Source organism: Aythya ferina (genome assembly GCF_964211825.1).
Source record: "Aythya ferina genome assembly, chromosome: 1".
In the NCBI taxonomy this organism is placed as follows: domain Eukaryota; kingdom Metazoa; phylum Chordata; class Aves; order Anseriformes; family Anatidae; genus Aythya; species Aythya ferina.
The window spans coordinates 2,305,397-2,319,878 of record NC_140296.1 but is presented as its reverse complement, the minus strand read 5'-3'; the positions used below and the strand labels follow the sequence as shown (position 1 = coordinate 2,319,878).

Sequence of the window (14,482 nt, the reverse complement as noted above, 5' to 3'; positions counted from 1 at the left end):
TGAGACAAGTGCTATAGTTACTTATATCTGTATAAGTATCTGTATAGTTACTTATACCTGTTCCTCCTTTCTGCTAAATATCCCACACTAAGCCCTCTGTGACTCTCATCCCATTCCTGAATAATTTGGATGGCTCTTCTGCTCCTCGGGATTGTCATGGGCTCCACCAAGTGCAAACTCTGGTTCTTCTCCCACCATCCTTTCTCCATCGCAGTGATGCCCTCCGTGTCATCCTTCTGCTCACAGAAGATGTCATCCTTCTGCTCACATTGCAGTACCACGTCTCTGCTCGTGGTATCACACTGGAAATTATTTCAGCTGCTTGTCCACCCTGCTCACCAAATCCCTCTCTGAAGGCTGCTCCCCAGGATCCTTCTCTAGGTCTGAGTGGTATTTCTGTCTTGCCCAGTTGCATCATGTCTCATTTGCCTTCATGAAGAAAGTATTTTTGGGCTGTGTAACCAAGGCTACCAAGCAGTTCAGCCTCTGTCTTCCAGGTTATTTGTTATTCTTCTGTCCATGTGTGTCACAGACAAATGTTATCAAGCCCCACAGATCTTGCTGTCTACATCCTCCATGTGATTTGTTCACAAAAGCTTTTTCTTCCCTCTGGATCCCCTCCAAAATGCAAACACCCAAAATAACACAACTGCTGAGACAAGCAGCAGGAAAATCAAAAGGATAGGATGAGCTTCCAAGTACTACTTAAAATGATTGAGAGTTGCTGGTTTGGAGTGCAAAAAGTCTTTCTTCATTATCTAAAAGCTTAATTACAGAAAGCTTACAATACTGCATATGCTCTGCAGATGATCGTCTTCTACTTCTTTCCTTTAGAAAGCTCCAACAGTCAGTCTGTGTCTTATTGTAAACACAAGCAAGGCAGTGATTTACACGTGGGTTGGAAAAAGTCTTTTCAGAAGCCGGAGCAGATTGTAGTGGCAGCCAGCTCCATATTTCACACTCTTCTGCCACAGCAAGGAAGAACAAAAATTGGGCAAGACAGCCCATTTTCCAAATTCTCTGAGAATACACTTTCTGTTATGCCAAAATATCAGGGCTTCCCCATCCTTCAGCTGATTTTGAATGATCCTGGCACCTTCTCTACACTGCCTTGGCCATGACCTTAGAGTAATACTTGACCTAGTACTTAGATATTATCCCCTGCAGACCAATATATTGTAATACGTTGAAATTCCTCCCTGCATAGTGAGAATCCAGGCAGAGGCTGGGACACCTCAAGGATAGTGCTCCCAAAGCTCCTCTGATGCTCCATCAACAACGTATTTTTGGAAAACCATGATAAAACATGCACAAATGAAATTCCTGCAGCAAAAGCATTTTGGTGTCAAGGAAAACATTTATTTCTAAGAATAACAAGTTAAATTCCTCCCCCTCCCCTCCCCTGCACGCCCACAGCCCTTACAAAATACAAACACGTTTCAGTGTTACAATGAATATCAGGATCAAGAACAAGGCGAATGTTTTAGTACCTATGCCACAACTTCCACCGCCATGTTACACCTATTGCAACGTATCACACACGTCAAAAGCACATGGGAAAGGTGACCAGAACATCTACTCTTTGGAGTTGCTTATGTCTACGGGACTAAAAGTGTGAAGTATAGCAAGAGACTCCTGGAGGAATTAGGAAAATCAGGAAAGATAGTGGAAAGAGAAGTTGTAAGGAGAGCAACAATTCCGTGGTGCAGCAATGTTGGAGCTTTCCTCACTCATCTTTATTTGCCATTGGAATGAAACCACAAGTTTCTGAACATTGCCCCTCCACTCCCACCCCCACCCCAAAAAAGAAACCCAAACCACACTATCCAGCATGCCAAATCTTCTTCAGTGCAGCTCTCTTGCCAGATGGTTAAAGAAAAAGCCCAATCTTAAGACAAGGAAAATCCAGGTCCATAAGTTTAAGACCCAATATTAGGTCCCCCAAAACAGGGTTACAAAACACAAGCATCAACACGCCTCAGCAAGGCTCTCTCAGGGGTGTTTCAGCCAGGTGTAAAAGTAGGGATGTTTACCCAAAAACTGTAACTAGAAAACTCACTTTCCTATCAAGGCTATTGTTATGTCCAAATACATTACAGTGCTCCTTCCAAGAATGAGCACAAAGATCTGCCAGCAGCCAAACAACCTATTTAGGTTGTGTTTACAACCCTATAAAATAAATACATTGGGCAAGGTATATATTTGTCACTGGGATCAACCCTTCAATAAGGCTGATTCCTTGCACTGCTCAGCATCCTCAGCCTTTGCTCAATAGTGTCCTTGCAAGCTTGGGGTGCAATCCTTTTCTTGAAACACCAGCAGTGGTTTCCAAAGTGCAACTCAAGAGGTGGCCAGTCTGTGGAGAACTATGAATGTCCTTGGCCAGATGAGTGAGGTGGAGACAGAGGGTCCCAATCCATACACTTTGAAGGGCCCCTATACCAAAGCAGTGAATTGCTCAAGGCACAGGGAGCAGTAAGAGAGGCAGAATTGCTGTGGGGAGATGCTCCTGAGGAAATCAGGCTATAGGAAGATAAAGGTCTCCCCATGGGTTGATATGCTTGTGCTTTCTTCTGTGCTAATTTAACTAAATCAATGAAAGGTGGCAGTTCCCAGTGAAATAACCATTCCTATTGAAGGCCCATCTGGGATTTGATTACAAATAAAATTGCCTTTTACCAGCGTGCTTTTCCTTTTCTCTTCTCAGAGGAATAATCTATAACAGCATTGAATCACCTTTATGTTGCTTGAAGGACATATCCTATATATAAAACATCTAACCTATGTGCACAGGCCTTGAGGAGAATTTGAGGCTGAGAACAGATAAATAGTGTACCTTGATGAACAAAACAGCTACCATAGCCCTGAGACTTTTCAGAGGTGACTATGAGGAGGGTAAGGTACATTTTGTGCAATGAAACACCCTGCTCTTCATTTGGACAATGGAAAAAAGTACATTTCCTAATGAAAAGAGGAAATGAGCGTGCTCAGGTTCTAGCCAGTTTGGGTTCTTCAGCAGGAACTTTTTTGCCATGTTTAACAGGTGATCCTGATATCATCATGAAGAAGAGGTGAACCTTCTCAGAACTCAGAGAAGACAGAAGTACTAAAGAGCACCAGAAAAAAAAAAATAATAATAAAAAAATCCAGACTTAAAGGGGAACAAAGCAATTACAGGAGGTTTAAGATCATTAGAAGGCCCTGAAAAGAGGAGTATCTGGGCCAACAGCCATGGCAGTCTCCTCTGCTTCAGGAAGAAGTCATCAGTGGGGTAAGGAAAACAAGGTGCAGAGAGAACAGCAGCCAGCCAGCAGCCTGCTGTAGAGGGGTGCACCCTACAACATACAAGTCACGGGAGTTTTTAAGAGATCCCACTCTACATCTGGCAGCACCTACATCCCTATTGGAACAACGTGGACACCTACGTGGACCCATCAGAAATTGCCAGGTCCAGTTATGGACTAAAGACACCAAAAGTTACGGCTATTCTAACAAATTGAACGTGCTCAAGATCATTTTTAGACCTGAGGCCTACTGGCCTGGTGCTGCACAGTCTGTGCTGTTGAACGCTTGCCCCCCAGGCAGGCTGCACATTTGGGTTCCCAGGGGCCCTGTGTCCAACCTGTTAAATATTGAGTTTATTTTCCTACTTACCAGCGTATTTCAGAGCCAAAAGGAGACAGATACAATTCTGTGGCTACCGTGCTTCAGAACTTCTTGCCTAATTCCTACACATTAGCCTACCTCTGCTCTCTGAAGAAGAAACTCTTGGCTACACAATTCACTGGACAGTCCAACTATGCAACATGAATAAAGAAATACAGCACTCTGTGCTTTCAGGGGATGGACCCTCATACACCATGTGCAGGTTGGAGTCAGAGCTCACCCTATTTAACCAGGCTTTTAGGGATTTAGCAGAGAGATTTTCTTGGGGTATCAACTATGAGGTCTCAGCTCTCCGCTGTAGTAGGGCTGTTCGTGGATGTCAGCGGCCATTTAGGCCAGCACCATGGTTTGACACTTGGCTCTAGAGAGCTAAACGCACAAATATCTGATAGCTTTAGCGAAAGAATTAGATCCTATAATTGTAATTGTGACTGCAACAGCCTCAGGCATCAGAGAGCAGCAACAATACATGTCCTTGCAGGACAGAGAGCCTCTGTTGGCAACATTACAGAAAACCATAATCTACATCCAAGGAAACCTAAAAAAAGAGAAAAATCCAGTAGCTCCAGGGGCTGTAGCGATATTTGAATCCTCCTGTGCAAGGTCTGCAATGCAGCTTTCACACAGCCCTTCACCCTTTCATCCTCTCACCTAGATCAGCAACAAAATCACTGGCATCACCAGGCCTGAAAAAACAAAACAGTGCTCAGGGCCTGGCTGGAGCACATCTTCAGCAGCTTGTATTGCCCTTCCCCGCAGAGAGCTGGGCTGTCTGTCCACACACTGGTGGCCACTGTCTCAAGGGGAGGCTCTGGGTGGGAGAAGGATGCTGCCAAAGCCCCATGGTCATCTGTTCATGCGCTGCAGGATGGTCACGCAGCCGTGATAACTGGTGCAACGCTGCAGTGGTGGCTGCTGCTCCACGCTGCCCGTTGCAGGGTCGAAAGTGAACGCTTTGTCTGTGCCTTCCCCATTCTCATCTCGACCGCCCAGGATGTAAATCTTCCCTCCACACACTGTCAGGCCACAGCTCTCCTGGAAAGCAGAAGGAAAGACTAAGAGTTGAGAAACAGCCCTCCAGCTTTGTGCACCATTTCAATGTGCTCAGCTGCTACCTGCTCTGAAGAAAGGATTGTAAGTCTGTAGGACAAGTGGGGTCTGGCTCCTGCGGTCTTAGGGTTTTAGGCATTTGAAATAACTTGAGCTGGTGACGGGAGCTTTGCTGTTCCTGGCAGCTCCCCAGACTCACAAGGATGATGAAAGTCCAGAGTCACCCACCACGTCTGTGCCAGAGCCACTTGTACAGACACGCCAACAGTGGCATTTTAACTCATATTGAGGTGAGCTGTCCCTCATCATTCCTCTCCACTCGCTGTGTCACGGCTCACATTGCAGTGTGGCCTTGGAGCACAAAAACACTAAACCAGGTGTGATGACGTTAAACCAAGATGCACACCCACAGCTAGTGCGTGTTCAGTCCACACACCAGGTTAGAGCCAGCATAACCCTTCACCCTGTAGCATGCAGTGTGGAGAAAAGATCCTCAACACCCACCTTTTCATCCCATAAATCCTCCCACAGAGCTTTAACAGCTAGTATGGACCCAGCCTCAGCAAAAAAAATTGGGATTTATCTTGGAAACACATCTTCCAAGCAGTCATTGATGGTAAGTACATAATTTGACTTGAAATACAGAGGTCAGTGGGTATGTTCTCATGCTCAATGCCAACCCCCCATTGTATTTTACCTTCAGTCTCAGCAAAGCACAGATGAGTACTTTTGTTCTAGAGAGAAGGAAGGCTCAGGGTTTCTTTCTTAAATCTTTTCCTTACCAGAGGCCCAGGGAGTGTGGCCACTTCTTGCCAGCTGTCTTCCCTTGGATCATAGCTGAAGATTTTACTGAGGAGTCCACCTACGACATAAATGATGTTGTCCAAGCAGACAGCACTGATGCACCTCTGGTAAAAAGGAGTGGGAGACAAAAGCGTCCATTTGTTCTCCTCTGGATCATAGCACTGGACCTGGGAGGAAAAACGCAGCTGTGGGAACACAAATTTACCCCATCTCCCTGCTTGGATAAATCTGATACCCACTAGAAATAAAAGAAAATAGACCCAGAAACACAGAAGTGAGCTTCAACACCCAAAGACCTGTGCAATGATCAAAGGGATGAGGGTTTCTAGTATTCCTTTTTCAGCTGGCTGGGACCTCAGGCAGTGTCTCTGTGGGCCTATGTGTTCAACTCCCAGACAAATTACAAGCCTTTAGGGTGGCTGGTCTTAACCCAAACATTAAACATTCAGGGATTGAGCTGAGTGCCTTTAAAACTCTCAGCTCAGCTCAGGTGTCAACATTCCCTCATGAACCATGATTTTTAGGTCTCTGGCCATCCTTGATGCTCCTTGCAGGCTTTTTTTTCAATCCTCTCTCTCAAAGCACCATGCCTGAAACCAGACAGAAGCTGACCTGAAACCTCCCATGCTTTAGCTTTCCAAAGGCTTATTTTGCACCTCGCAGCCCTGCTTCTACTTCACAGTCATCCTCACCAGCGATACCTTGTCGGTGTTAGCAGTGTCGTCCACAGCGCCGCCCAGCACGTAGAGCTTGTTCAGGCAGGAGACCACAGCCGCCGAGCTCACGGCCTGAGGCAGCGGGGCCAAGGTTGACCAGCTGTTGGAGAAGGTGTCATAGCACTCCACGCTGGAGAGGCGGTAAAAACCATCAAAGCCTCCCACAGCGTAGATCTGCCACAAAAGGAGCAAAGCAAGCTGATTAGAAACTCCCGGAGTCACCTAATGGGCTGCGCTGTCATGGTGTGCACGAGCCGAGGCTAACGCTAGGCCAGAAGGGCAGAGATCCGGCCCTGGCAAAACCTTCTCCTTGAATCCAGTGTCATCACACAGATTGACCAGTTTGAAATACCCAACCCTGCATGGTTTTCACCCAAAAACTCAACACAACCATCTTCAGAAGTCTTCCACCATCCTGTGGTAGATCTTATTGCTGTGGCCTCATTGCTGGCTACCTCAGGTGGCAACACAGCCAAAGACTAATGACACCTTAGTATGTCCTAGTTTTCTCTCATCAAAATCAGCTCCAAATGAGCCAGAAGACAACCAAATACTGACAGTTTCTCATTGTACTTGACAGTGGGAGAAGCGGGGGACTGCGATCTGTAAGGGTTGTTCCCAAATTCAGGCCTACCTTGCCCTGAAGCGTTGCCATTTTGTGCCTCCATCGGCCTTTCTGCAGACACGCGACCTTGATCCAGACGTTCAGCTGGGAGCTCAGCACCCAAACATCATTACTGCTGATGTGTCCCCCTGAAAAACAGGGGTGGAGAGCTGGTGCAATCCCAAAGACAATCCCATCATCTTGTTAAACCACTGCACTATATAGCTCCTCCATGCAATGGAACAATCAAGGCCAAAATATGGCTGTTGGGATATACCCATGTAAACTCAGCATCCCAAGGAAGATACCCTATGCACTTTAAGGCACTTATTACACTACTCCATCCCTTCTACAGAACTCTTCTGATAGGCATTTTATTTTAAATGAAGGACAGGCAGGAGCCCCTGATGTTATAGGTAGTCCTGACAATACGCACCAAAAGCTGCTCATTCCACAGCTGGACACTTTGGGCAGATGCCCCAGTAAGCACGAAAAAAAAAAAAAAAAAAAAAAAAAAAAAAAAAAAAAAAAAGCTTTTTAATAGTGCCATCCTCTCCCAGAGCTGAAATCGGCTCCTTGGGACACCAAAATGCAAACCACCTAAGAGTAAACTTCACTCAGAAGAAATGACTTTGCTATGGAGTCAAAACATGAATGAGTCCCACAAAACAGACATGGAGAGTGGCTGCCCCAGCTGCTTATTGTAAGCAGGAAGGAAGGATCCATTCCAGGGCATCTCACCTGATATGTACACGTCGTTCTTCAGTGTGCAGGCAGCAAATTCTGACTTGGTGTAACCAGGCACGCTGGAGAGGGCTGTCCACTGCCTACTCTTTGGGTGGTAGAGGTCTGTGAAGGGCAGCTTCAGAAGACCTTTCTTGTCGCAGCCGCCAATGATGACAATGACTTCTGCCAGCTCCATGAACCTAGAACATGAAAGACAAGGGTAAGTCCCCTAACCCATTTAGGCTATTTCCTTCATCAGCCACTGATTTTTCTAGGCAAATCATTCTCCTCCCTGCACCTTCCCTCTTACGGGCATGCACAAATTAAAGACATCTCTCAGCTTGGATCCAAAGGGTCCAAATCATGGCATTGCCCCCTGCCCCTCACCCTCTCCCTTCATTACTTCCAAGCTTAATCCTCAACGCACAGCCACAGACGTGCAAAGCTGTTCCTGGCAGCCGGCCCGCCACACGCTCTCTGCCTGGAGAGAGAAGTGTTTCCAGGAAATCTCACTCTCTCCAGCCCCAATAGCAGTGAGCAGACATGAGAGACAGCAGGGGAAGGAAAATCCTGCCAGCTGGTAGGTGGCAAGAGAGGAACAGCTCTGCAGGAGGGGAAGGAGAGGAGGGAGGAGGGTGGAAGGGGATTTGAAGGACTTGGTCCAATCCCCAGCCCTGCCATGGTTTGCACAGCCTGAGACAACTCACTTAAGGCCAAAGCTGTAGAAGGAGGTGAATTAAAATGTAGATGCTGGGGGTGGGATTTATTCCCAGTGAATTTTAATGGTCTGCGTCCTTGAGGAGGTCAGCACAGACTCTGCTATTGAGCAGTCCTTTAGATAACAACCTGTTGTGTCATTCAGCACAAAGAGCCAGCTTCAAGTCTCACACCAGTTTGAAAGGGTTCAAACTAGCTCTTCCACCTGACAGAAACCCTAAATTCCAGGCTGGACCTTCTGAAAGGCGTTGGTTCAAATTGCATCCTTTTGCTCAGGCTTCTCCACTGAGCAGCAAAAAAAACAGCTGGGCTCCTTGAGCCAAAGGGCAGGAGAGCTCAAGAACTTGGTCTCTTCTAGAGAAGAATGGGGAGCCTTGCAAACCACCTGGTTTGATATGGCTACCCACCCCAGAGCAGAGGTCTCCATCGGTGCTCTTACCAAGCACAAGCAGAGGGACCTCTGTGACCACGAAAAAACAGCAGAGGCCTCCTAAATATCTGACCAAATCTAGCAAATCCAAATGCCAAAGTGACAGAAAGGTGCAGATTTCCACACACATCCATCCCAAGGAACTGTTTTTCCTTTTCATCCTCCACTTTACACTGTCAGTTGCCTAGGCCAGGAGTTCTTTATCTTCTTGTTGATCAAAAAATCAAAGGCACGAAAGACAGAATCTGAGGGTACGTAGGTAGCTACCTGGACAGTATATTTTTAAATTTATTTTTTTTATATTGTTTTTGGTTCTGTTTTTGTTTGTTTGTTTGTTTGTTTGTTTTCCAATGGACATTAACTACTGACCTAGCAGCAATGCCTTTGAGCTAGGAGCCATGATGATGCCCAAGAGGCTAGAAGTAATTGGAGGGAAAAAAATAAAATAATAGAAAATAAATCAAAAAATCAGAGAATCCCACCCCACCAGCTTTAAGATCCATGAACTTAGGCCACTCAGGTCTAGGAAACACAACTCTGGGTTTTACCTTCTGGGCCTTGATCTCAAGGAGCTGACCTCATTCCCAAGGATGTAGTACTTGCGGGCTTCGTGCAGTAGAGGAATGCACTCCTTTGAGTCCTGGATGAGTCCGTCCATTTCCACCTTCTCCAGGAAATATGTGGGATCAAGCAGTGGCAGTCGCACATGCTCTAGGAGGTCCTTCAAGGCTCCCTTCCTGGCAGGGACATCATGCCGTACCCAGCGCATGACTGCTTCAAAGACCACTTCCTCCTTGGGCACCACCAGCTGCTCATCAGACAAGTACTCAACCAGCTCCTTCACACCCATCTCTAGGAACTCTTCATGACACGACACCTCCACAAAACACTCCAGCATGAACCTCTTGCTCTTTTCGGTCAGGGAAGTGATGGAGAATGAGTCGGCAAACTTCATGATGCCCAAACAATTGCACGGGTGGAGCTGGCCTTCAAGGAAGGTGATACAAGCATCTCTGAGCTTGGAGATCTGCAGCAAGTCAGACAGTTCCAAGATGCCTTCAACATTGTCTTCCTGAATGACGATGTTCCCCCCATACATGTAGTCAAGAAGGAGAGACATGGTAGAGGCAGAAATCTTCTGGATGTTAATGATATTCTGGTGGCCTTCCTTGAGATTGCCACCAAACATAGCCCGAAAATACGTGCTGTTGGCTGACAACGTAGCACGGTGACAGGGGAATTCTTGCCCATCGATTAATAGCACCACGTCTGTGAAGATGCCGCTCTGCCGGTAGGAGTTTAGCGTCTGGAGGATTTGTTCAGCATGGCAGGACCCACTGCAGAGCTTCATGTGCAGCTTTTCTTTGCTTGGGTCACGCGTTGCATTCTCCAGGCTGCTCGTCCTGTAACTGGACTCTTCCTTCATCATTCGATGCATCCTGATTGGGAAGCAGTGAAGGAAGCAAGAGAATAGCGTGTTCATTAAAACATCTTCCCATGATGTCCAACAACATTGTGGTTTCTGCAGCTTTCTCAGCATCATGGGGAAGTGTAGATTCCATCCAAAAATCTAGAGGGACTACACCCCTTTACCCACATCCATAGCTCATCCTCAGTAACCATTTCCTCCAAAGCACAACACAGAAGTGGGCACTAGGCTATTTCCAACCCAACACCATCCCAGTAGAACAAACTTTCTGTTTTTAGGAGATTTTTTTTTTTCTAAGGCAGTTACTAACAGCTCGGAAAGGGGAGGCTCAGGCTGGGTGTTAGGAACCCAAAAGGAGGTCAGGCACTGGGACAGGCTGCCCAGGGACATGGTCACAGCACTGAGCTGCAAGAGCTCAAGGAGCCAACGTTCTCAGATATAGGGTCTGTTTTTTGGGTGGTCTTGTGTGGAGCCAGGAGTTGGACTCGATGGTCTTTGTGGGTCTCCTCCAACTTAGGATATTTTGTGATTCTATGATTCACCTCTTGAGCTGGGTGCCAGCGAGGGCAGCCAGCTCAGCACTCTTTATCATGGCTTCTATCACGGCCATGCAGGTTTTAGATTGGTTTTCTGAGGCTCTGTAACAGCAAAAAGCACATTTGGGGGGCTCAGACTCTGCTCATAAGTGTTTGGCCCCTTGAACCAGACTCTGGAGCATCTCACCAAGTGCCTCTGGCAGAAGCACAGGTCCCCAGACGGGGTCACAAACTGGCAGACATCAGCTGCTCTGTGGCATCCACCCAGTCCTCAGCAGGACATCTGCACCTCACCTGCACTGAGTGGCCACGTGTAGGACAACCCATCCTCATCCTGAGGATTCCTGCCCCACTACCTTGGTAAAATGTCAACATATCCTCCATGCTTGCGAAAACACACACAAAAACATCTCTACTCCCACCATGGGGTGTTGCAGAGCCCCAAAGAGCAGTGAAGCAGCGTGACGAGCCCTATGTAAATATCTAAGAAACCCTGGGGGAGACAGCGAAGGCTCCAAACATCCCAAATGGCACCGATGGGTGCTCAGGGCTACGCACAGAAGGGAAATGCTGTTAGTTAGTTCAAAGTGATTTAGAGAAGTTACAACAAAGGCAGCTTTCTGGACAGCACAGCGAGCTCCGTGTTCTGCTGGCACTCCAGCCAAGAAGGATAAATAGATTTATCTCCCTGCCTCCCTCCCTAATTCCAAGTTTCCAAGCCCTTGGGATCGCTCACAGCTTACAAAGAGACGTGTCCCCACCCTGGATTAATCCAAATTCCTTTCCCCAGCTCACAGCCCTCCTGTCTACCCAAAATACAAATCCAGCTCCAAGGAGGGACTGAGTTCCCCTACTGCCCACGCGCACTCCTCTCCACATCGCTCTCCATCCGAGCACAGCCCAGCAGCAAGCACTGGGTATTTTGGGGCAAGCTCCCCAGGAAGCCCAACGTTACCTGGCCCACAGGTTGTGTCCTCCAGGTGGGACCTCGTGAAGCCTCAGCGTTCCTCTCGGAGAGCTCCCATCCACGCCGTGGCTCGGCGCGGAGACGGATTCCCTCCGCAAAGCGTGCTCAGCCCTTCTCCAGCAATGCTGGGGGAAGCACAAAAGCCCTGCTTTTATCCTCACTGCTAAAGAGGAGGGGGATAAATCTGCTTTTGTTTCTCCCAAATGACACGCCGGAGAGCTACAGGGCATTAGCCGTGCAGCTGTCAATAACAGGCAGCCAGGGAGGAGCCAAAACCCAGGGAAAGCCCATGGAGGCTCGGGGAAAATATATCACACCAGGGCTGCTTCGGAGGGCCCAGCCATCTGGAGAGCAAATTGGGGTCCAGGTGGAACGATTCATTTGGAGGAGACTCCATCCCGCTGGAAGCCACAATAAAGCTGATAAATAAAATACGGCTCTGCGAGCAAAAAAAAGGCACCCGTAGCAGGAACGGATTGGGGGAGTTAGGAGCGGCAGTGCCCCTCGTTAATGTGGGATAATTAGGTCCATAAGGATGCTGAGGACAGAAGGGGAGGCTTGTCCCAAGAGGCTTTCAGCACGCTCCCCCTCCACCTTAATCCTAGTTGTTGGCTGAATTTGTAAATACTCTCAGCAGGGAGCAAAGCAGCCCTGGGGAGGCCAATATTTGCACCATGAAGTAACCAGCAGCCTGCAGGCTGCCTTCCCTCCCGTGCCCAGCATCACTTTGAACAAGTTGCATTATTTCATAGTAAACAGAAAGGAAATATTAATAACCACCACTCCCTGCACGTTGTTATCCCAGTAAAATCACCTTTCCCTGGAGCACCACCACCACGTGTGCTGGATGGATCCTTTCTGCTCCTCTCCCTTTGCTGGGATGCAAGCTGGCATCCTGCTCGCTCCCAGCATTTGCATATAAATTAGCAGCAACCTGGAAAGGATTGTGGTTTCCCAGCCTGTGCTGTGGGATAAGAAGGTTGGGGAATTTTTGCTCTTGGGACCTTCCACCATGATCAAGTTGGCTGTGCTGGGCCACATCCAGGCACGGATGAAGCTAAAGATGGTTGGGATCTGGGTCATCAGGATGCACAGGCTCTGACCCTGTCCTGTGGGGCACCAAAAACAGATCTCTTGGGGTTTGGATACCCTTCAGTGCGGTTATAAAGCTGCCCATGTCATGCAGCCATACAGCATAAGGATAGCACCCTGTAGCCTGAAAGTGCAGGGGCTGTGAGCTGAGTCCTGCTCCGCCGTAAAGCCACTTCTTCACATTAAAAACACTCAACCCATGGCATGTGGCCCACAGAAGCCATTAGGCACAAAGCTGTGAGCATTAAAAATAAAATAAGTGTTTGTAGGATCAGGAATTTCGCGAAAAGCTCCATGTGAATGCGGAGTGAAAGCTTCCTGCAGGAGGAGCAGAGCGACTGTGTCGGGAGAAGAAAGAAATAGGAAGGAGGAGGGATGCAGCTAAGCTAAGAAGAAAACAAGTAGAAAAGAGTGGGAAAGGCAAGTGGAAAAGTAGGAGACAATTTTGGATAAATCAAGTGAGATGTCTCGATGGAGACAGTCACTTAGGACCTGGTCACACCATGGTCTGTACCTTCCCATTGCACGCCCCAGGGATGAAACGAATCCTACCCAGGACAGCTGTCTGTGTGCTCCAGCTTGCCATGGAGAGAGTCAGAACCCTCCCTTCCTGCTCACAGCTAGTTAGCAGAGGTGAAGGGCAGTCACCAGCATCCAGGAGAAGAGAAAAAGCAGGAGGGAGCCATGCAGGTGAGGGGGGTAGAGCAGTAAGTGAAGAGGAAAGAGGGCTCAGGAGGAAGAGAGGGAGAAAAAAAAAAGTAACTTAAGGGAAGAAAAAAAGAAAGGGAAAGGGAAAGGGAAAGGGAAAGGGAAAGGGAAAGGGAAAGGGAAAGGGAAAGGGAAAGGGAAAGGGAAAGGGAAAGGGAAAGGGAAAGGGAAAGGGAAAGGGAAAGGGAAAGGGAAAGGGAAAGGGAAAGGGAAAGGGAAAGGGAAAGGGAAAGGGAGAAAGAAGAAGAAAGAAGAAGAAAGAAGAAGAAAAAAGAAGGAAGAAGAAGGAAGAAGAAGGAAGAAGAAGGAAGAAGAAGGAAGAAGAAGAAAGAAGAAAAGGGGAAGAAAAAAGAAAGAAGAAAAAGGGAAGAAAAAAGGGGAGGAAAGAGGAAAGAGGAAAGAGGAAAGAGGAAAGAGGAAAGAGGAAAGAAGAGAAAAGAAAAGAAAGAAGAAAGAAGAAAGAAGAAAGAAGAAAGAAGAAAGAAGAAAGAAGAAAGAAGAAAGAAGAAAGAAGAAGAAAGAAGAAAAGAAGAAAGAAGAAAGAAGAAAGGAGAAAGAAGAAAGAAGAAAGAAGAAAGAAGAAAGAAGAAAGAAGAAAGAAGAAAGAAGAAAGAAGAAAAGAAAAGGGGAAGAAAAAAAAAAAGAAGAAAAAGGGAAGAAAAGAAAAAAGAAAGAAGAAGAAAGAAAGAGGAAAGAGGAAAGAGGAAAGAAGGAAGAAGGAAGAAGGAAGAAGGAAGAAGGAAGAAGGAAGAAGAAAGAAGAAAGAAGAAAGAAGACCCTGTGCCACTGCAGCTGCTCACATCACAGCTGGGCTTTTTGTACCCAGTTTGAACCTCACAAACTCTGAGCCACTGCATCCCATGAAGGTTTTAACAGAGATAGAAGAGGTCCTTCTGATTGCAGATACCCATGCAGACCTAGGGCATGGTCACAAGGGTATCGCCTCCCAGACCCCGGGGCTGCAGCTCTACCAGCAAATGTGAAGTGCTGGAATGGTTCCCAGATGCTCTGAGAACTATCCCAGCTGTACCCCTAAG

The 14,482-nt window shown here is 47.3% G+C and overlaps 1 protein-coding gene across 1 annotated transcript; it reads right to left on the bottom strand.

The window, feature by feature from the left end:
- Nucleotides 1–1,337: 1,337 nt before the first annotated feature.
- Nucleotides 1,338–11,875, bottom strand: KLHL35 (kelch like family member 35; the record flags this gene model as incomplete). The annotated part of the gene is made up of 7 exons (XM_084498242.1): nt 1,338–4,701; nt 5,499–5,687; nt 6,222–6,410; nt 6,871–6,989; nt 7,582–7,766; nt 9,262–10,152; nt 11,634–11,875. 7 exons carry the CDS (start codon nt 11,873–11,875, stop codon nt 4,513–4,515), a joined length of 2,004 nt encoding a protein of 667 aa, XP_084354368.1. The 3' UTR covers nt 1,338–4,512.
- Between the last annotated feature and the right edge of the window lie 2,607 nt (nt 11,876–14,482).